At 52.0% G+C, this 21,142-nt stretch overlaps 6 protein-coding genes across 6 annotated transcripts; 2 read left to right on the top strand and 4 right to left on the bottom strand.

Annotated features, from left to right (window-relative positions):
- Nucleotides 1-601: 601 nt before the first annotated feature.
- N7515_004936 (oleate delta-12 desaturase odeA) lies at nucleotides 602-2,090 on the bottom strand (the record flags this gene model as incomplete). Its single annotated transcript, XM_056665680.1, has 2 exons — nucleotides 602-1,017; nucleotides 1,091-2,090. The coding sequence occupies 2 exons, from the start codon at nucleotides 2,088-2,090 to the stop codon at nucleotides 602-604; spliced, it is 1,416 nt and encodes a 471-aa protein (XP_056522630.1).
- Nucleotides 2,091-4,722: 2,632 nt separating this feature from the next.
- On the bottom strand, nucleotides 4,723-9,199 carry N7515_004935 (putative TMEM1 family protein; the record flags this gene model as incomplete). The annotated part of the gene is made up of 5 exons (XM_056665679.1): nucleotides 4,723-5,370; nucleotides 5,429-6,505; nucleotides 6,557-7,911; nucleotides 7,969-9,108; nucleotides 9,163-9,199. 5 exons carry the CDS (start codon nucleotides 9,197-9,199, stop codon nucleotides 4,723-4,725), a joined length of 4,257 nt encoding a protein of 1,418 aa, XP_056522629.1.
- A 927-nt stretch (nucleotides 9,200-10,126) lies between these two features.
- On the bottom strand, nucleotides 10,127-10,897 carry N7515_004934 (uncharacterized protein; the record flags this gene model as incomplete). The annotated part of the gene is made up of 1 exon (XM_056665678.1): nucleotides 10,127-10,897. One exon carries the CDS (start codon nucleotides 10,895-10,897, stop codon nucleotides 10,127-10,129), a length of 771 nt encoding a protein of 256 aa, XP_056522628.1.
- An 867-nt stretch (nucleotides 10,898-11,764) lies between these two features.
- On the bottom strand, nucleotides 11,765-16,112 carry N7515_004933 (putative membrane-tethered transcription factor (SPT23); the record flags this gene model as incomplete). The annotated part of the gene is made up of 3 exons (XM_056665677.1): nucleotides 11,765-11,896; nucleotides 11,962-15,372; nucleotides 15,426-16,112. The coding sequence occupies 3 exons, from the start codon at nucleotides 16,110-16,112 to the stop codon at nucleotides 11,765-11,767; spliced, it is 4,230 nt and encodes a 1,409-aa protein (XP_056522627.1).
- Nucleotides 16,113-18,956: 2,844 nt separating this feature from the next.
- N7515_004932 (AA9 family lytic polysaccharide monooxygenase) lies at nucleotides 18,957-20,291 on the top strand (the record flags this gene model as incomplete). The annotated part of the gene is made up of 1 exon (XM_056665676.1): nucleotides 18,957-20,291. The coding sequence occupies one exon, from the start codon at nucleotides 18,957-18,959 to the stop codon at nucleotides 20,289-20,291; it is 1,335 nt and encodes a 444-aa protein (XP_056522626.1).
- A 432-nt stretch (nucleotides 20,292-20,723) lies between these two features.
- Nucleotides 20,724-21,101, top strand: N7515_004931 (uncharacterized protein; the record flags this gene model as incomplete). Its single annotated transcript, XM_056665675.1, has 1 exon — nucleotides 20,724-21,101. The coding sequence occupies one exon, from the start codon at nucleotides 20,724-20,726 to the stop codon at nucleotides 21,099-21,101; it is 378 nt and encodes a 125-aa protein (XP_056522625.1).
- Nucleotides 21,102-21,142: the final 41 nt, after the last annotated feature.

Below are 21,142 nucleotides of genomic sequence, written 5' to 3'. Positions count from 1 at the left end.
AAACGAACCGGAAGAGCAGATCATGTAGATACAAGGATGGAAGACATCTAGCCAGGACCAGTGCGTAGGTTGTCTTGAGTAGCATGTTGCTTACGATGGATGGAGCACTATTATGTGTTGACTTGTGTGTAAATGGAGACATCGAAGATATCAAAAGAACACGCTTCATATTAACCACAATCATATACAAGGGCATAAGAAATAGATTCTCTAGAACAAAAGGAGACCATCATCTCTTCTCTCTTTGATTTTAAATTCAATCAGAATCTTTTTCTCGTTTTCTTTCTGCTCCATTCGACAATCATCTCAACACCCACCATCCACACCAAAGAAACAAGAACAGAGATCTAAGGCTATAGGGAAAAAAAAGACACCAAGCGCATGGAAAACACATCCAAACAAACGACGACAAAGAGAAAATGAAACCAAGAGCAATCAAAATCTCAATCTATCGACAAACCCCCCCAGTCTTGGTGTATCCGTGTATCTGTGCAAAGTATACAAGATAAGAGTCCAAATCAAATCGAAATGTAAGCCGAAGGAGCAGAGAAAACCAGAAATAGACCCCGAAGAAAGAATAGAAGCCAGCACTAAGCGGCATCTATTGAGCCTTGGCCGGGATCTTAGCAGGAGGAACACCGATGCCGTTGGTGTTGCGGAAGAACAGAACACCCTGGCTCTCGCCGGTAGCACCCTCAATAGGCTCAACCCAGTGGCAGACACGAGCGGAGGTCCACATGGCCTTGAAGAAACCAGTCCAGCCGGTGTGGGCCTCGGTGCGGTAGTGGTTGCCCATGACGCCCTTGATGGCCTCGCTGGCTTCGTCGGCGTTGTAGAAGGGGATGGTGCTGACGTAGTGGTGCAGCACGTGAGTCTCAATGATGCCGTGGAAGATGTGACGGCCGACAAAGCCGAAGTCGCGGTCGATGGTGGCAGCCGCGCCGCGGGCGAAGTTCCAGACCTCGGGCTGGTAGTGGGGGAGGGTGGGGTCGGTGTGCTGGAGGAAGGTGATGGCGACTAGAAAGGTGTTAGGAAGATACATTTGAGGATTTGGGGGGGTTTTGTATGTTTGAAGGGATGTAAAACTTACCGAGCCAGTGGTTCACCCAGAGGTAGGGGATGCCGTACCAGACAAGCAGGTTGAGCCAGCCGAAGGTGGATCCGATGTAGTAAAGAGCAGAGGCAGTGAGCAGGAGACCAATATCGCTCAGAATAATCAGCTTAGCGTCCTTGGCCTCATACAGAGGGCTGGAGGGGTTGAAGTGGTTGACACCACCGCCGAAGCCGTTGTGCTTGCCAACGCCGCGGCCCTCGGGCTGCTTGGCGTGGTTGTTGTGGCCGGTAACGTTGTTGAGCAGGTACATGGGCCAGCCGAAGAGCTGCTGAGCCAGGAGGTGACCGGCGGTCAAGATGGGGGTCTCCTCGCACAACTCGCCGAGCTCGTGCAGGGCCTTGCCAACACGAGTGGCGTACTGCTCACGCGTCTTAGGCACGAAGACCATATCACGGGCAAGGTTGCCGGTAGCCTTGTGGTGCTTGCCGTGGGAGATCTTCCAGGAGAAGTAGGGGACAAGCAGGAGGGAGTGGCAGATCCAACCAACGGTGTCGTTCAAGACCTTGGAGGGGGAGAAGGCCTGGTGACCACACTCGTGGGCCAAAACCCACACACCGGTTCCAACAAGACCCTGCACGATGGTGTACACCGTCCAGAGGGCCACGCGGGCAGGCAGAGAGGGGACGGTCTCCGGGGTCACGTAGTTGTGGAAGAGGTAGAAGATGGAGGCGAGGATGGCCAAGTCCCGGAAGACATAGTACAGACTAGTGACGGCGGAGCGGTGGAAGCAGTGGGCGGGAATGGCATCGCGGATCTGCTTGATCGTGTAATCGGGGATCTTGAACTCGTTGCCGTAGGTGTCGACCAACTTGCTGGCCTTGACCTCCTGCTCAGAGGCCATGGAGGAGAGAGAGGTGGAAGACGGGGACTGGCGTGGGCTGTCAAAGGGCGAAGCCGAGACAGAGCTCACGGTCGACGACTCTGTAGCGGGGTTGCGATTGAGCGCAACGCGCTTGGGAAGGGCGGTGGACGACATGACGGTGATGTTGAGGGTGTATAGATCACACCCTTACTGTGATCCTAGAAAACGACAGAACACTAACACGGGGCCGAGGATATGCAACGAGAAGCGAAGACTGTGGCTTGGATTAGTTGGAAGCCCTCAATCAAGCTGTCAGGGTCCTGCTCACAAAAGAATTTCGAGCTCTTTAAGTGTTGGAAAGAGGTCTAGCAAGGGTTGATAAACCGAATCCTCGAAGCAAACCACAGACCTTTCAATACGCCACCGACAAAGCAGGCAATTGACAGAGGAAGAAAGAAAAAAAGAAAGCAAACAAGGAAAAGACAGCTCTCTCAAAAAGAAACAGAAAATTGAAGGGAAAATTGAACAAAAAGGAAAGGGACCGCGGGTACCCCTGGGATCGTCAGGTAATTTTGCATACCGCCACTGCAGGCTGTGAGCCAATCCCGTGTCTTTGTTGTGGCGGGACATGGTAACCACATTTGAAAATTTTACCCAGTGCTGATCTTTCGCCTTCGCCTATCAATTCTGGGCACCGTATGAACCCTTCAATTAGCTTGACGTTAACTGGACGAGATCTTTCTTGCCTCGGCGATAGAACTGATGTTGTACAACTTCGATATTCTTGTTAACATATGCTCTAAAGGACCAATTGACATCCTTCTACTCCGTACATACTGCTACTACATACTCCGTACTTCTTCACGGATAGCCTTGTCACCGACTAAGCCCGTTTCTCCCAACACTTTTGCAAGGCGTGGTTTATTCATACTCCGTACACCACACTAAACTATATTAGGCCATCACTTGATTCTCAGATGTACCCTGTTTTTTAAATGGTAATCCTGCGTTTCCATTTCTTAATACCCTCCATAGCAATTGTAACTAAATCTCCATTTTGTGAAGCTATCTACATGGTTGTCAACGGTCCGTTTCTGTAGTCTCACCGGCGATGCCTCATCTGTGCGGCAGACCATATTTCAGACCATTTCCCAGACTCGGCGGTCAACCCAGCGCTCACCATCTCAATTCGAGATAATCGAGCATCAGATTATAGCTGGGAACCGGCCTTTTGAGGCATTGAGGGTGTCATCTCAGGCGAGACGTCCCAGGGTGAGACGACAAAAACAGACCGTTGAGAACCTTAAACAGCTTCAAGAATGGACATCCAATTCAATGGGTAGGCGTGCGACAATTGCTATGGAGAGTTCAGAGTACGTACTACTACTGAGAAAGGGAAACGCAGGATTACAATTTAAAAAATAGGGTACATCAGAGAATCATGTGATGGCCTGATATAGCTTAGTTTAGTGTGGTGTATGAATAAAGCCAGCCTACTACTGTGTACTGTGTATTTGCAAAATTCCAAATTGCCGGGTGGCCTGACTATCCGATGTGATCTGATCTCCAGGCTAGACTCGATCTGAAGCTCGCTCCCTGGTCATATCTGTACCTTTCACATGCTTAGAATACTACGGTGAAGACGTCTCCCCCAACATGTGGAGCCATCAAAGCGATCAAATTGCCTCGGCGGGTCATTCTCGTGCTGTCGTGACTTCTAGACGAGCGCGGATTGGTCCTGGAGGTGCTCATTCCGAGTCCGATTTACTACGAAGGGGGCCCAGGTGGCAATTGCCATTGCTTTTTTTTGAGCGGTTTTGCCGCCTCAGCAGCATCAATCTTCAAAGGTGCAGGTGTGCACGCCAGCCACGCCTTACTGTACGGAGTACTGCGTACAAACATCTGTAGTTCAACATGTTTGTCGATGTAAGTACACCGTAGGTGGCCCGGCAATTGGCATGCGCAAGGGGCATGTGATTCCACTTTCTTGATCCCCGGTCTCGGCTTGGCTGACGGGCTTAACTCGGTGTTGGTATATTGGGCTCAACACTTCTCTACTTTACTAGAGTACTACCACAGTACTAACTCCTGAAACTGATACTAAATATTATATCTCGTTAACATAAGGAGTTCAAATTTCCGAACCATCTACTGTATGAATATGTACCAAGTAATCTGGAATATCATAACTGAAAAAAGATAAAAGATATTTTCCGATATAAAATTGTGTCTACCCGCTTGTTGGGACCCATCGGGTTTTGTTGGGGCCCCGCTCCCCTTTTGAAAAATACACAAACGTTAATTTAGGTTTCAAATTCTTTAATTCTCTAGCCTTATCGCACCCTTTCGCCACCCTAGATAAGATCTGATCTGGACCCTGTTGTTCGATCGGCTCTACGGAGTATTCCTACTGTATGAATGTTTCATGGGACCCGGCAGATGACTCGTTTAGAAACATTGATAGAATCAAAATGTGACATTAAGGACTATTTCATCAGAAATTTCTGAAAATGACACGCTAGAATTGACCGGACGGAATATCAACTTCAGCGAAGCAGATGACACTAGCCCCATTTGGACAAACTAGTCCTCATCTGGTCAAGGGGTAAGCGGAAGGCCCGTCGAACGCCGCGGGGGTATTCTGTGCAACATAGGACAAAAGCATGATGTACATGATGTAGGTTCTGACAAGAAGAAAAGATGTATGATTCACAGATCTACATACACACGAGAAGTCTGAGGTCATCAAGCACATATGCACTGACAGCAGCACTGTTGTGTGTAACACACACAAACATGTATTGAATCAACGAACTTCCTCCGCGCGTCGCTCCGAGTCAACCAACCACGACCCTCCACCAGGAGCATGGCTCCCGCCCGCAGCACTGAGACTAACCGTTGTTTTCTTCAGGTCCGGAAGAACAAGCACGGACTCGCCATGATTGCGGTAATCAACTTCGCAAGGAACCGAGCGACGCGACGGCGCCGCGGGAGCAGCGGGGTCCGTCACAGGCGGCGTCGGGAGCTGAGGCCCCGATGGGAAAAAGGTGCGGATCTCGATACCGGGGAGAAGGAGGTGACCTGGTCTCTGGGGGAGCAGCAGGACCGTGAAGCGGTTGGATTCGCCGTCGCGCGCGAGGAAGTTGCCCCTGCGGCGCCCGCCGATTTGCCACAGGTCTGGGTTAGCGTGGATCTCGTAGGAGCATTCGAAGGGCTGATCTGCGTTTTCGCGGGTCGCTGGGGAACACCAGCGTCGCGTGTGTTGGAGATAGAGTTCGGCGATGATCATCTGGCCCACAGCGGCGTGGGTGGAGGGTCCCGGGTCTGTGGTGGGCTTAGGTTGGATTTGCAGCTCAGCTGTGTGCACGATCTGGATTTCCGGCACGTCGACAGGGATGATGATGCGGCGGGATGGGATGGTGGGCTGTGCGGGGAGGTGAATGGTGGAGTTGGTCTGTTGTCAGATGTGAGTATTATAGCCAGCTGGGGACGTTCGAAATGGTTTCTCTTACCTTATGCCACTCCTTGAGCCACTGTCGCATATCCTCCGCTGGTGCTTTCAAGGCGCCGAGAAGATCATCCCATCGCACGGCCCGGTATGGCAACATATTCACCTCCCGAATCAGGCCGATGGCTTCCATGTCATTCGTAGAAAGCTGCGCGCGGAAGCTACTGACGATATGCGACGTCAACAGCGATGCATATTGCCGGAATGGGCTTGAGTTGACGGCAGTGGCGAAGTGCCTTTCAACTGCATCGAGACACTCATCATCCACACAGGTGAAGTCAACGCTAAGCTTCAGGCTGCGTGGCGTGGATGCAGCTACGTTGTTTTCATTAGGGCGAATCTTGTACAGAAGCGATGCAGGTTGCTTCGGGAAGACGTCAAGGGCGACGGGACCGGTGATGCTGGATTGCACGCTGTACATATCCGAGCTGGGCAGACTGCAGCTGGTGATACGCAATGGGATCAGCATTGCGGGGCTGATAGTAAACCGCGAGAACAGCAACTCATCCTTGAAAATGTCCTGCACATTGACCGATATGGGTAGTGTAGAAATGACATTGAATGATGCTGAGGAAGCGAACTGGCCTTGCTCAGTCTCATATCCTAATTCGGCTCTCGCAGAGAGCGTTGAAAACGCCTCCTCCACTGTGTAGGGAACACGTAGTCGCACAAAAGATCGCGGGGCCAACGGCCCAAACTCGATAATGCCGGACTCATGGCTGGCATCGATCTCAAGCTTGCCATCCACAACCTCTGTCTCTGTAAGACGAAGCCGTAGGCCTGCAGTAGCGGGTCTGACGCGGATTGTACCACACTTGATATCATTTCGGCCGCTGTCAAGTTCCAGCTCCAGGGTCCGCATGGCCTGTAGATCGATAAGGTGTGGTGACACGATCTTTACCTGTAGCCCTTCGGCTGGGGGGTAACAGTAGATGTACGGCTGGTCGTAGGTTTCGTCTGAATCCTTTGTTTCCCGGAAGCCAACCGGAAGAGTGGAGTCTTGCCCGCCATTATAGTTGAAGACAAGGTTGCCCGCTCTCATCTCAAGACGATCCACAAGGTACTTTCCATGAAGTGTGGTCTGCGTGGAAATTAGTCGATGACAATGCAAGCGTCCATTACAAGTACTTACCGAAGAATCAATCAAGATCTGTGTTGATGAAGACTTCACCACAAACTTAGCTGAGCTCTCGATCCAGTGCTCGGAATTCTGAGAGCCATGAGCGCTGACCAGCCGAAGCTTGAGATTGTCAATTTCGATCTGTCGACCCAGAAGGAAACGCAAAGACAATTGGATTTGGAATCCATCCCGACTGTCAAACAGTCGAATTGCCGGATCGACACGGAGATCGGCAAAGAAATCTGTCAAAGAAGCAGGAATATCCTTTTGAAGAGCACCAGATGCTTCAAATAGATCGCGGACATGTCCTTCCAGTAGTTCCTGCTCAGTAGAAGGAATTGAGCCGGTCACAGCCTTTTGTCTGACTGACAATTGCGCCTGCGCATATGTAGCAAACTTCGAAAGCAACCGAATCATCATCCAGACGTAGTCCTCATTCCGCTTCAGTTCCTTCAAACACCGGGCATGAAGTTCCAAGATGCTTCCTTCCAGGACATTCCAGTACTTCGCGCCGTAGAAAGGAGCCATCCGATGGAAGTAGGATGCAGCAGCCTCGTAGTCTTTGCGCCTGTATCGTAGAATAGCGATCTCGGCCAGAGCCTGTTCGACAGAGTTGACTCGGTTGGCCGCCATATTATGGCGGATCAAACGGTCTGTCAAATCCTCATAGAGGAATAAGAATGCGTCTTTTGACTTTAATGCTGCCTTGAGGCCAGAAAGCTCTATGCCGACTAGCGATGCTTGCCTCTTCTCAGAATCAATTTGTGACTCTTCGGTGTCATCGCCGCTCAGGGAGACTTCCGCCAGCCCGCTTGCCCCAGATCGATAACGATCATCAAACAGAAGGCCGAGATCATTCCAGTTCTCAGCCCAGCCTCGTCTCCGGGCAATTTCCTCCAGAGACCGCCGTGCTAGCAGAAGCAATTCACCCCTCCCGGATGATAGCTGTTCGGAACCAGTCTTCTGTGTGGGAAAAGGCGCGGGCTTAGGGTGATCAATCGTCGATCGCCGCTGAAGCAAACCCACGGTATCAGAGATATCCTGAGTCATTGGCCGGGGAGCGCGTGAACCACCAATCAACGAACTAGTGCGACGGGGAACATCAGCCCGAGAGTCTGCCATTGTGACAGCAGCCGTTTCACTCGATTGTGCCACAGCATGAAGAGAGGATTCAGGGAGCACGAGGGTTGGAGTGGAAGTCTGACTGATAATTTGGAAGGCTGCTGAAAATACCCATGAGGAGACCAGATTGCTGATAACATCTGTCTTGTCGTCGTGAACCAGTTCTGCCAGGCCACATTCGAGATCATAGCTAAGAGTACGGGCAGCTAACCCGATGAACTCCGTCGCTCTGGCGCAAATCTCAGCTAGCAAGATAAGATTTTCGGGCTTGTAGTCCGATTTCGCTGCATTTGTATCTGGACCAGGCTCACTCCCAGCTAGTGATGGAGCTCTCGCGGCTCGGAGTAATAGAGTCAGTTGACGAGAGAAGATGTATGTGCGGAAATCAAAGATGGAGATGTCGCTAGCGAGGATCATTTCCCGGTAGGACATTTTGTTGGAATTAAATGGGAAAGCCTCCGGCGAAAGCTCCGTAAAGAGAGCAGCATCGTCGTCGTCGCCATCGTTGTCATGAGAAGCCTCACTGGCCAATGCCTTTTTGGCCATCTCTACCCAGTTCTTGCTAGCGATTGAGAGGGCGCCACTGTGTTGATCACCACTCCCGTCGAGTTGATCCCGAACAGCAGCATCCAAGCCAACGGCTAGCTCATCATATCCAGCAAGTGCATCTTCAAAGAGGCCCACGTTCTCGAACCCCCTAGCAAGACCCTCCTTAAGGATGAAGAACGTGCAAAAATTCCATCCAGGCAGACTGCGTTGGGAATCCTTTTCCTTGATATCCTCCTCGTACTGGGCCACACGCAGATCGAATGATGCCAAAATGCCATTCTTCATTTTGTCAATCAAATCCTCCAGCTGCGCAGCCAACTCGGGGGACTTGATTCCCGGCTTCGGAAGACGCAATTGAGCCACGCGGTCCACAGCAGTCTTGGACGACCCATTGAAGTCGGCCTTTGCCTTCTCCAGCACCGTAGTCGAACTCCGGCCCCATTTAGATGTAGGTGTGGCCGCCTTGTCCGCAGCGTCACCGTCCGGCACCACGTGTAGAATAAGCCACTCAAACGCATCGTGCTTTTCCTGACTAGCGGTTGCAGACTGCGAGCTCTGCGTAGAAGCATTGGCCTTGATCCATTCTCGGAGGTTTCGCCGGGCCGTCGCCTTATACGTCTCGTTATCGTCGCATCGGAGGAGGTAAACTTTCAGATATGGTGTCTGCCGTAGACCGGGAATCTGGTGTCGGCGGTGAGGAACTGCGCCTTGGGCATTCTCGCTGGAAGACTTTCGTTCTTCCGATTCTTGCGCGGGAGTGAAGCCGATGCGGAGCGACTCAATTGACCGCACGGGGCGGGTTGGCGATTTCCAGTGCAAATTCTTCAGGGGGAGCTTCGACTCGATCACGGGTTGGATGAGCGGGAACAGGCCCGAGGGATCTGTGTATTCGACTGTGGTATGTGGTCAGCGCAAGCTTCACCTTGTCTCCGTCTCCGCGGCCGTACCAGTTACATTGCTCGAAGCTGCCTGTGAGGGATCCATGATGTTCCCGGGCGCAATACTGGAAGTAGCCAATTGACTTCAGGGCATCTCAGATCTCAAGGTACATATGAACTTTCGTGCGCCTGGTTGTTGGGGAACGAAGCCGCGGGGGAAGGTCGGAGACATGTCAACTGCGGCCACGCACGGCCGTGTTTGTGTTCCACTTTAGTGCAGATCCCTCGCTGCTTTTACTGGGCTGCCATGGAGTAATGCTGTACTATGTTATGTTCTGTTTTAAACAAAGCCATATAAAATGCATTGAATCTCAATAGTTATCATATGAATATATTCAAAGTAATGACAAACGCCGTTCCAGGCGATACCCCTGAATTCTGTTCAATGACCTCACACCTCGACCTCGAAGACTTTTGCTAGCACAACTCCCCCAACCACCACGATCCCTGCCTGGGCAGGCAGTCCAATATGTCTTGCCACGGAGAAGGGGACCAGCGCCTGATTCTGCGGCCTCACTACTTGCGGATAAAAGAACCCAGTTGAGGTGACTCCCAGCCATGCCATAGACCACATCAAACCGAGGGCCCTTTGCCACACTGGCTTACGGAGATTATTCTTGCTTGGCGCTTGAGACGCCGAAACAGATCCCCAAACCGCTTTGACACCATCTTCAATCATAAGACCCAGAGGGGCAGTGACGAAGAATAACAAGGCCCCGGATTCCGGTACTGGAATTCCCTGCACAAGATCGAGCACGAGATGCAAGATGCCCGAGAAGAGGAAAACAACAAATACGTTCATGTACCGCTTGACTTGGGATCGTACTGGTAGACCTAGTAGGTCTGAAGTGATGAAAGCGCTGACAGAGGTCAGGGGTCGTTGTAGCATCTGATGCCAGAATTTCCTATGAGCCTGTCATTAGTAAAACATCTCATTTGAAAGCCTCCCCTAACAGAATTGTGTGGAATTAACTCACCCCCAGAATCCTCGTACTGTATCGGCATCCAGTGCCCTGCCAAACAACGGAGGGCAGTTCGCAGGAGAATCGAGACCAAGTCCGACGAGAATTATCGAGAAAACACGATGGTGGAGGTCAATGAGCATCCGACTCACGACAAACCCAGCCATGATATTCGAGATGATGCGCTCAATCCATTGCTCTGTGGATATATCCCACCGAGGCACTGGTGGCAACATCCCCCTTTGCTCTTGCTCCAATGCCTGCTGTAACGCAAGAGTAGCAAACACATCCAGCGCCATATATTGCCAAGCAGCAATTGCCATCTGGCGAACCAAAAACCGTCCCCGAGGAGGCGTGCGCATGTTACGCCGGGCATAATATGCCGGCTGTGATGGGGCATTTTTGATCTGCCAGGGGGTGTTGATACCGCGAGGATCCGTGAAGAACCGTGTCGCAGCGTACAATCGAGCAATTAGGCTCTTGCCAGACCCATGCGGTACATCATTGATATCCTTGGGGTTGATAAGTAGCAAGTTTAGACATTGGAAGACGATGGTGATGAAGAGGCGCGCGCATTCACACCATACGAATCCTGGACCTAATGCCGTGGCCACGGGGATAGCTTGATATACAATGAAGATAGAGCATGGAATCCAGAGATATCGAAGAGCAGATCGCTTGGGTGTTGCGATTAGAATAGTGGCGGGAACAATGCAATGGACGGCATAGAGGAAGAGAACTTGCAAAACGTTGGAAGGGGTTGAGGCGACACGCCTGTCCATGGCAAGAAAAAGGAAAAATTCCCACTTGGGGTATGGATTTGACGTTGAGATATATGTGTTCTCAAAAAAGGGGCGGTTTTACTTTTTCTTTGCTTTGGTGAGATTTGGGTGAGAAACATTTCAGTGGGCCTACGATAAACGATAGACCACCTGGGCAGATAGGACAGAAATACAAATTTGTTGTGGACTTAACCGCGATATTTGGACAGTCTCTATTGCTTTCTATTTGACTAATTTCGGGGGAAATCTTTTAAGTTGGATATAATGAGGGAATGAGGGCTCAATGCCGCGTTTAGTTATATTGTTGGATGCCTGAGTGCCTGAGGCATTACATGTATGATAGAACCCTGATAGTTTGCCTGCTCTCTCTCACTCTCTCTTTCTCTGAGGAAAGCCATTAAGCCATATACGAATTACCATCATCCGCCACCTGGTGTACAAGCTTATACGTAACTGTGAAGTGAACCCAACGTTACTTCGTACGATGCAGCAAGACGTTAAGATTGGGATCCTCATGAATGCCTAGTTGCCTACCATCCGAGAAGGCCATGTCACATGATTACATTGCAGGGCTCTGGCCCGTCACATTTAGTCTGCCACCTGAAGACTCCGGAAGAGCGTTTGCTGGGGTTGGAAAATTGGCATCTACATCTACATGCTACACACGGCGGAAAGGTTGAGACTCAAGTCATGCGGATTCACATATAGTCATGCCGCGTCATTATGAACATGAATAAGTAAAGGGAAAAGAAAATGAGATATGACCGGCAGTCAGTCGTACAGTATCAGTCGCTCAGGGATAACGCCATGGAGATATATGACCAGAGGAAACAAGACAAAAGAAACAAATAGAAAATAGAAGATACCCTAGATGCGCATTTCCACAGCCGGCTGTGTATAGCGAGCTTTCACAAATTCAAAGCTGTCCGTGACGCCTTGCCAAATCCCGGGGACGTAGCTTCGTCCCCAGGCACAAATAACGAGAATAAGAAGAGGGATCTGTGAAGAGTTGTGTTAGTTAATGTTTAAATCAGATCAAAAAGGAACTGGTAAAGATCACTTACCCAAATGAAGTACAAGTTTCGGTCACTGGCTAGACCCTTCATTCGGCGAGCCTGTTGCTCACGGAGATGCTTTTGCTGCTCGCGGGAGATGACCTTGGACCCAATTGTGATGTCTTTGATCTCGTCCTTCTCTACCTGAGCAAGGGTGGGCGCAGAAGTCGAAGCAGTAGTCGAAGCCGAAGCGACAGCGGCAGCGCTGCTCTGGGCCTCGAAGTGTTGATCGATGGCTGCCTCTGTTGCCGCACGGAGCAGACTAGATTTCTTCATATCGGACTCCTCGGCGGCATCAGGGTGTGGGAAAAGCTCGTCGTATGAAGGCGGTTGATTGGGGTTAGGCGTGGAGTTGCCCTTCAGGTAATCCCACCAGCCATCACCAACAGCAGGTCGATGAGGGACAAGATTGGTAATGCGACGCATCATTCCTTGGCCTTGGTAATCTGGGAGTGCGGGTATGGCCGGGATGGCGGGCATAGCCGGCATAGCCGGCATGGGAGGCATTGGAGGCAGAGCGGGAAGATTTGGGAATGCATTGGCAACACTCTGCTGGAAATGATTGATTTGGAGAGCCAGCTGGTTACGCCACGCGAGAAGAGGAGCTGGCGGAGCGAAGCCCTGAGCATTTCGAGGTGCGACGTTGTGTTCGTTTGTGTCCAGCTGCGCATCAGCATCTTGGTGCATGCTAGACCGACGAGAAGAGCCAAATTGGAGAGGCTCAGAGTCGGAATCGTCCGTAGTTTCCTCCTCATCGTTCAGCTCCTCCAAGTCATCGGCGGCATGACCAAGAGACCCAGAGGCGGAAGACACTTCCCACATAGAGCTGAGCGATGCCGAGCTGCTTTGCCGGCGGCGCGATGTAAGAGATCCAACACTCCGAGACCGGTAGTGGCGAGAAGGCAGCAAGGCGGCTTGGTGTGCTGGAAGCGTTGTTGCCAGATCAGCCGCAGTGAAGCCTCGCACACTGCGTGTGCTGGGGTTGGCACCCGTAAGACGCAGCCGGTGCACAATGTGAGCATGGCCATTGAGGGCAGCCAGATGCATCGGTGCGTTGCCTGTGTTATCTTGCACGTCGGGGTTTGCACCTCGAGCCAAAAGTCCGGCGGCAAATCTCGTCAGTCCCAATGAGGCCGCAAAGTGAAGCAGGCTTTGACCGGTCGCGTTGCGAGAATTATACCGTGGTGGCCGCGGACTGTCATCCAGGTCGATGAACTCCAGATAAGTCAGCATCTTCGAGTCGAGATCGCTGAGTTTGCCCTGGTTGTCATGGCCTGGCACCTGGCGTTGCTGACCTCCTCCAGAAGAGTTACCTTGCATGTCCGCCTGCATATTGAACAAAGCATTAGGGTCGCTTCCCATGATCTGCTGAGCTGTATGGAATGCATCGGCTTGACTGCCCAATTTCTGACCAAGAATGTTCAGCGCCAAACGATACATTTGAAGTTCACGGTCGTCCACGTAGCGGAAGAACAGCTGCTGTTTAGGCATAATAGTGTGAGGCTGCTGAACTTGGCCAAACGTCGGGTGCTCGTGTTTGAACATAACTGATACCAATCCCGGTTGGAGAGCAGGAGGGGTCAGACAGTTCAGGCATTTGTCCCCCCAGAATGTGGTAGTCGTAGCCAAAGTGTCACCGAAAACAACCTCCATGCCAGGATAGAACCCACTGCCCAACAGTGTAACCTCAGTACCTCCTGTGATGGAGCCCTCGGCAGGCACCAATTTGTGAATCACTGACGGCAGTCTGTGGGGAGTATTGTTGAGAGGAGGCCAAACTTGACTTGAAGTGTTCGCACCAAGTCCCATAGCGAGATTTGGATCCTGGAAGCCGTTGCGATTCGAGCCACCAGGTGTTCCAGGACGGCTGGGATGAGCAGAGTTGGGCGTTGATGTCATTGCTCCACCAGCCAGGTTGTCCAGACTTTGACGCTGAGCAGGAGTGGGATTGAAGAACGGATTGTTGTCATTGTTCGGGCTGGGGGTGGGCGGGCCATTGCCATATTGTGACATAGACGACGGCGTTACAAATGGCCGTTGTGTCGGAGAGGCGAATCCACGTGCAGCGGCAAGCTGTGCAGCATTGTTCATAGCCGGTGCAGACGACTGAGGGGTTTCAAGTCGGGTCATCGTCAGCTCTGATGGGAGTCTTCCAGAGCTGCTGTGTTTGCGTCGTTTACTCTGAGGTCCTTGGAAATCAGATGGGGATGCTCCACGAGATAGGCTTCGGGACGTTTGATGCGCAGACGCCCCATTTGTTGAGCCGGTAGCTGCGAACGAACTGGGAGTGAGCTGGTATTGTGAACTAAATCTTTGCTGTAGACCCTGAAGATCAGTTGGCGACTGAGGCGCACCATAAGAATCAAGGTGTTGCCCGGAGGGAAAGACGCCAACGCCTGGTACTTGTGTCCCATCTGCGAGCGAGGGCGAGGGGCCAGTCGGCGCAGGGGCAGAAGGGGCCTGCGTCTTGTGGTCGTCAGTGATCATGATGGAATTTGTGATCGCCTGCGCAATCACATTGTCCAGATGATCTTTCACAGTGAATATGACTTGGAAACCGATTTTCTCGTTCTGATGCCGGCAGTAGCATGCAATTCGCATCGGTAGTTCCACCTGCATTGATCCTGGCGGGACTGACGTTCTATCGCCATATCCACCGCTAGAGTTCTTCGGTGGTTCCGTCCATTCCTTGATCTCGCTAGTGTTGAAGACGATGACACGCTTTTCTTCATCCTTCTGAAACAATTCATCTTCCTCAGGCTTGCGTTGTTTCTTTCGAGACGCACGTTTCCGTTCTCGTTGTATACACCCGCTGCAGATTTTCACATCGCCTCCGTCCAACGGGCGTTCATCATCTGAGGTTGGTTGATAGTGAACGCCCCGTGTCCGGGCAAATGCCCGCTTGATCTTGTCTCTGTCTTGCATGGCGCTTGTACAAACCAAACTGGTGTACAATTGGAGAGTATCGGGGGCAGGTTCGGTGGCGGGAGGAGCGAGGAATTTGAGTTTCGAGATAGTGTGCGAGGGAAGGCGGAGTTTCTTTACACCTGTAGGTAGTGGGGATAGGGTCAATATGATCGGGATTTGCGTTTCGACGCGAGATTTCAAGGACGTAGGATGGACGGTCAGAATAGGCTGCAGGGACTTGGAATTTGCCTGGGGTTGTGCAGGTGAAGAAGCGAAGTTGGCAGGGAGAGGGTAGGCTGCGGGCGAACTGAAGTTCATGGAGGGTGATAGGGAAGCGTGGAGAGGTGATTGGCGGTTCATGTTAATGCCGCCGAAGCTTTCTTCTAGAAGGGAGGAAGGAGACTGCCCGTCCCATTGGAAAGTCGTCCTATCCATATCTTGCTGTACTGTGGTGGGGTATTGCGATTGGCCATTGAGCCCAAAAGCGAAGAACGGAGACCCAGGTGCATGGATCTATGGTCTATTAGCATTGTTCGGTCAAAAGAAGCACGTTTCGGGTGACTCACTGTGGGCGCAGCATCGGCCGATGGCAGCCCAGCATTATTGCTTGAAGGGCTCCAAAGCTGAGGTTTGGGCCGTTTTTGAGGTCTCGGTAGAGACTCGTTCTCTGTTTTCAATGGACTAGGGCTACTCGCCGCACTTTCGAAATCGAATGCCGCGTCCATCGCCTTGTTGCTGACCTCCAGATCCGGATCCATAGAAAAACCATCCATAGAAAAAGAGGGAACGATATTAAACGGTGACTCCTCCTTCACCGACGATAACTCCGGGCGCATCCAATCTTCGTGTCCATAGTTGAGAGAAGCCAAATGGTTCTCGCTATGCGCAGCGGAATTTGTCGAAGCGACCGAGGTTTGTCGCAGGTGATTCCGCGGCGATTCGGAGGAAGAGCTGTGACTTGAATCATCCAGCGATTCGGCTGGAGAGTCGGCTGCCAGGGTCGGCACTTGCCTCAGGGGGTTTTGGTCTTCGTTTGGCTTCGAAGGCCCCGAAGCGCCGTTTGGACCGGAGTTCGTGGCTCGAGCAAACAGATCGTCAAACTCACCACCCGCATTCTCGGTCGACATTTCCAATTTTGTGGGGTCCAAAAAATCCATGTTGGCGTTGCGAAAGGTGGACTCCATGTCGTCATCCATGATTATGGGATCCAGGGCGGAGAACTCGGGCGAGAAGGATGGCTGAGCTGATCGCATGCTTCGTCGTTTCTTCCCGGTACTTTGTTGATTACAGTTGATTCCAACCAGCACCTTCAGAACGATCGAATATGATGGTGGAGGCGCGTGGTGGGTGTGATTCTCGGGCGGAAGCGGTTCGAAATCCGGGATATTATTTGACGATTAAGTCTTGTCACTGTATATTCCAGGGCCAGACTCCGATATCATGGCCCTTGAAGCGAGCGTGATGTTGAACGGAGGAGTTGTTGGGGAAAGTCACTGCCTTGCGGTATCTGGTGGAAAGGGGAGCGGGAAAACTTAGAGCGCCGATCAGGCCGGCAGAACCTCAACAACCGTAACATAGGAGATGGCACTTTAACCAACAACGTCGATTTGATCTTGATGGAAGTTGAATTGAGGCTGATAGTTTGATATGTTTGATAGTAAAACACTCAAGTGATGTTTCGATCCCAAGATCGTACACAGTGAAGTTTCTACTCATGCTGGGACAGAACAGATACCTCAGGCTTCAGGCCACACAGAGCGGTGACCAATACGGTTAGTCATATTACGGCCCCATACGCCGTACTCCCCGGGGCCGTACATTAACGGATCTTCCCTCACGGTGATTTGTTGCCATCCTACTTATCCGGTCTGACAGGGGGATCATGCTATGGATCCGTATTCTATTGGGTTCTAAGTTTGTTCTATTGACAGCTCTCAACTCGATGGAAGGGTCTGTATTACCACAACTTCTTCGTGTTTCCTTTGCCACCAACTTTCTTCCCAGGGTGCGTTCGGCGGACTGACCCGACTGCTTGGAATGACGACTAGTTATGTGCCAAGCACACACAACACACAGACACTTTCGGGTCATCTTGCCTCGCAAAGATACTGTGCTACACCAGTTATCGGCTGTGTCCTTTACGGCATTGGAGTAAGGTTCTGGATAGGGTGCGGGCCTGGTTATCATTTGTTGGAATGTGTCGCTTATTACGTCGAGACCCTCTTAGGACGGCATTTGTGGCACAAGAATGCATCTGAAGGCTGATGATCGTCGTTCTCTTCCTATGTAGCGGAGAGCCTATCGAGCCACAGCAATGTCCTGTGCCGCCAAACGCGTCTTAGCGTGGCAAATACTAGAGCTTTAATGCACAAGGGATGGTGTTCTTCGAGAACAGCAAACGGTTGACCATTCGTTGTCGGTAAACTTATCGGTCGGAAGTACGGAGTACACAGCGCCCTGGAGGCGGATTGGGCTGCATATATGGAGGACAGCCACACGGCCGAGATCATTCCAGCCTTCCAGGGGCTGGTGCTTCTTGACTTGTATCAAAGTTCCCCGACATCTAATTACTATTCAGGGGCAGATCATTGGCGGATTAGGTACTTACTGTAGCTCAAGCAGCATATTCCCACGATTGTAATGGCTAAAAGTCCCAAGGGGCCAAAGTGAACCCCACACCAGGTTGATGAAACACAAGACCTCCATGGAAAATATTCTTGCTCAGAGCGTCAATTTCTACTACTACTGTGTAATACTAAGGTGATACTCCTGTGGCTTGTCAAATCTCGCGTGGGTCCTTGGATCTTGGCGCCCACAAAAGTGCCGAACGGGGGCCGTTCGAGACTTCAGCCCTGCTCTGGCCTAATCAATAGTTATCTCTGAGATGCACAAGATAGAGCTGTTATTTACGAGTCAAGGCTTCGGAGTTCATCATTATGCGGCCCGGAGAGTTTCAAACAAAAATTCCCAACGCGGAGGCTGTTACTCCGTGCCCCTCTTTGCTCGGGCAGATGAGACAACGGCCCCTGTCACAGGGGCAATGATAATGAAGTTCGTATCAGACAGAGAGTCTATATGAAAATCATACCTTGTTTTGAGCCCAGTCTCTGCTTATCCCGCACTTGGATCTACCGGTATGATCCGAAAGGAGAAGACTCGCTGAAGTTCATCTGGGAGTGTGGGTATCAAAGCCGCTGATGGCACGGCTTGGCTGTTAATGGACCATGGTAGGGAACGGCTTTGGGGTGGAAAAAGAAAGCAGTGAGGCGGAATAATCGTTAGGGCAATCAACCTGATCACATCAATTTGATCACCCCCAGACTCGGCCTCGAACGGGTATTCCTGAATTATGACAGGTTCGAATGATGGGTGGTGACTTCTCTGATAGCGACTAAGCTTTGCATGGGGTTCAAAGGAAATTCTCCGAGACAGGAACAGGGAAGATACTCTTGGCATAGTGTGGAAATGTCATCCGCCTCTTCGGGGGAGACTAGCTGCCCTATGTGGATTCGCATATGAAACTTAGACTGTCGCAGACAACCGCTCGGGATCGACAGGCACCAAATCGAGTATGACCTAGAGTTTAATGCCCCTCCTTGATGATCTTTATGGAGCAGAGCTTACTGACGTCTGATACTAGTGCAGTTTAGGAACCCCGGCATGTTCGGAGGTGACAAGCTTCATCTATCTGTCACCTCTTAGATGCGAGTGTCCCCTGTCGCTCATTCTCCACCTATAGGGAGAGCGAGAGAGCAGCTGGACCCTGTGTCATGCCAATAACAGCCGCTGGACATGGTGAAGACTACTACCGTAATAGGAAGTCTCTGGGCGGGGAATGGTGAATCGCCCATGAACCAAATCAAGCCATGATCCCGGGGAGGACTACCGTATATAAGGACCTAATATCACGGCCCTCGAACGACTTGATCTTTCTCATCAGCCCTTTTTGCATTCCATTCTTTCACGGTCTAGTGCCATTCATTCTCTCTCCGGGAAGACTTCATTGATTGAAGTCCCCTTTCCATTCTTTTTACCTCTTCAGTGCTTCAATTGAATCAACGCTGTGCGTTTTTCCATCCCATCACAACTTCTTCAATATGTCTGTGTCAAAAATTGCAGGTCTCCTGCTCAGCTCGGCCGCCATGGTTGCTGGTCACGGCTTCGTGTCGGGTGCTGTCGTTGATGGCACCTACCACGGGGGCTTCATCGTCACCAGCTACAACTACATGGACCAGGTGCCCGAGAACATCGGATGGGCCGAAAAAGCCACCGACACCGGTTTCATCGACGGCTCCGGCTACTCCAGCCCCGACATTATCTGCCACAAGGAGGCTACACCCGGTGCAATCTCCGCTGAGGTCAAGGCCGGTGGCTCCGTCGAGCTGCAATGGACTCAATGGCCCGAGAGTCACCATGGCCCTGTCATCACCTATATGGCCAACTGCAACGGCGACTGCTCCTCTGTGGACAAGACCTCCCTCAAGTTCTTCAAGATCCACGAGGCCGGTCTGATCGACGGTAGCAATGCCCCCGGCAAATGGGCCTCCGACGATCTTATCGCCGCCAACAACAGCGCCACCGTGACCATCCCCAGCGGCATCGCCTCAGGAAACTACGTGCTCCGCCACGAGATCATCGCCCTGCACTCCGCAGGCGAGCAAAACGGCGCCCAGAACTACCCCCAATGTATCAACCTGAAGGTCACCGGCGGCGGCAGCGACACTCCCAGCGGCACCCTCGGCACAGACCTCTACAAAGCCGCCGACCCAGGCATTCTCGTCAACATCTACACCTCCATGAGCTCCTACGATATCCCCGGTCCGGCCCTGTACACCGGTGCCTCGTCAGGCGGCTCACCAAGCCCATCAACCACACCCGCCGCCTCCGCACCTACCACCGCCAGTGCCTCCTCGACCGTGAGTGCCTCTCCAATCCCGAGCTCCTCCTCGTTCCCATCCTCGCACCCGCACCCTTCCCGCACTCGCACTATCACCGGCCGTCCCACCCACAGCCACTCCTCCAGTGCAACCTCTATTCCCACGTCTGCTCCAACACTCTCGCTCCCCGGTGGACCAGAGCCTGTTTTCACAGACGCTCCTTCCGTCACCAAAAGCGCCTCTGCTACACAGGTTACTGACGAGCCTGCCGAACAGACTGCCGCCCCTACCGACGTTGCCATCACCGTTGGCTCCCCCGGCGGCCAGTCGGCACAGAGCTCTGCGCCCGCCGGCGGAGACGCTTCGGGGCCTAGCGCTACCGCTGCGCCTGTTCCTGTCACCACCTCTGGCCCCGCTTCTGGCTCGTCCGACGACAGCGACTGGTCCTCCTACCTCAGCTCCCTGAGTGCTGACCAGCTCCTCGGCGTTATCCGCTCTACTCTGAAGTGGCTCGTCTCTGAAAATAAAGTACATGCCCGCGACCTGTCTTCTTAGTATATACTTCGGGCGTATATAGAGTATCCAGGGTATGCATTCTACTCTTATGGTAGACGTGGATCGGGTATCCTGTCTTTTTGGACGTTTGTTTGGCTGGATTTCCGCTGGAACATGTAACAACAACTGTTACTGATTTCTTTCGATTTTCTCTTCTTTTTCCTTCTTGTGCCTTTTGCATCTTGAAGACGATAGACCTGAGTTGGTCTTTTACTCTGCTTCACTCTTATGAATGGAATTGCTGGGCTGTTCAATCTTCTTATACCAGGGGGCTTGCCCCCCAGAGTCCAGACCCTCAGTCTCAGACTCTCAGTTGCTGAGCGTTAGCTTCATCCACTTTTTTCAAACGCCAGGCTCAGTCTGTGGACCGTAGGTAGTCATGATCAAAGTATCTCGTATAACTATATTGACGCTGCTCTTTCACGTAATTCAATGGATATTCCCCGGATCCAAACACCAACCGGGGAAGTTGGAACGAAGCCCGCCTCCTTCGCGGAGGTCGCCAGCCGGACCCCGAAAAACGCTTGGACCAGGTCAAGACCGTCCCCCCTCGGCCCCCGATGGCGCGCAGCGGCCCCGCGCTGCCGCCAACACAGAAAGAGGACCGCCGCCGGCCGGGTCCTCATCACTTTGAACACGGAGAGCAGGTGTGTTGGTGTGCTTGGTACGATTATGGGTGGCAGTGTGGAGCCATCGTTTGTGTACTGCAGCACTGCAGCTCGCCTAGCCTTGACAGTTGTCTGTCCCTCGCATTCAGCACCCGTATTGGGATTGAAACGTTCGCCCACACCGCTCCTATGGGTGGACTGAGAGTCTTAGTCTAAGACTCTACGAGTCTACGACCATCCCTA

The sequence above is a fragment of the Penicillium bovifimosum genome (genome assembly GCF_028826915.1).
Source record: "Penicillium bovifimosum strain IBT 22155 chromosome Unknown utg000004l_segment0_segment0, whole genome shotgun sequence".
Taxonomy (NCBI): Eukaryota; Fungi; Ascomycota; class Eurotiomycetes; order Eurotiales; family Aspergillaceae; genus Penicillium; species Penicillium bovifimosum.
Note: the sequence above shows the minus strand (reverse complement) of the source record. Positions and strands in the feature narration are given on the sequence as shown.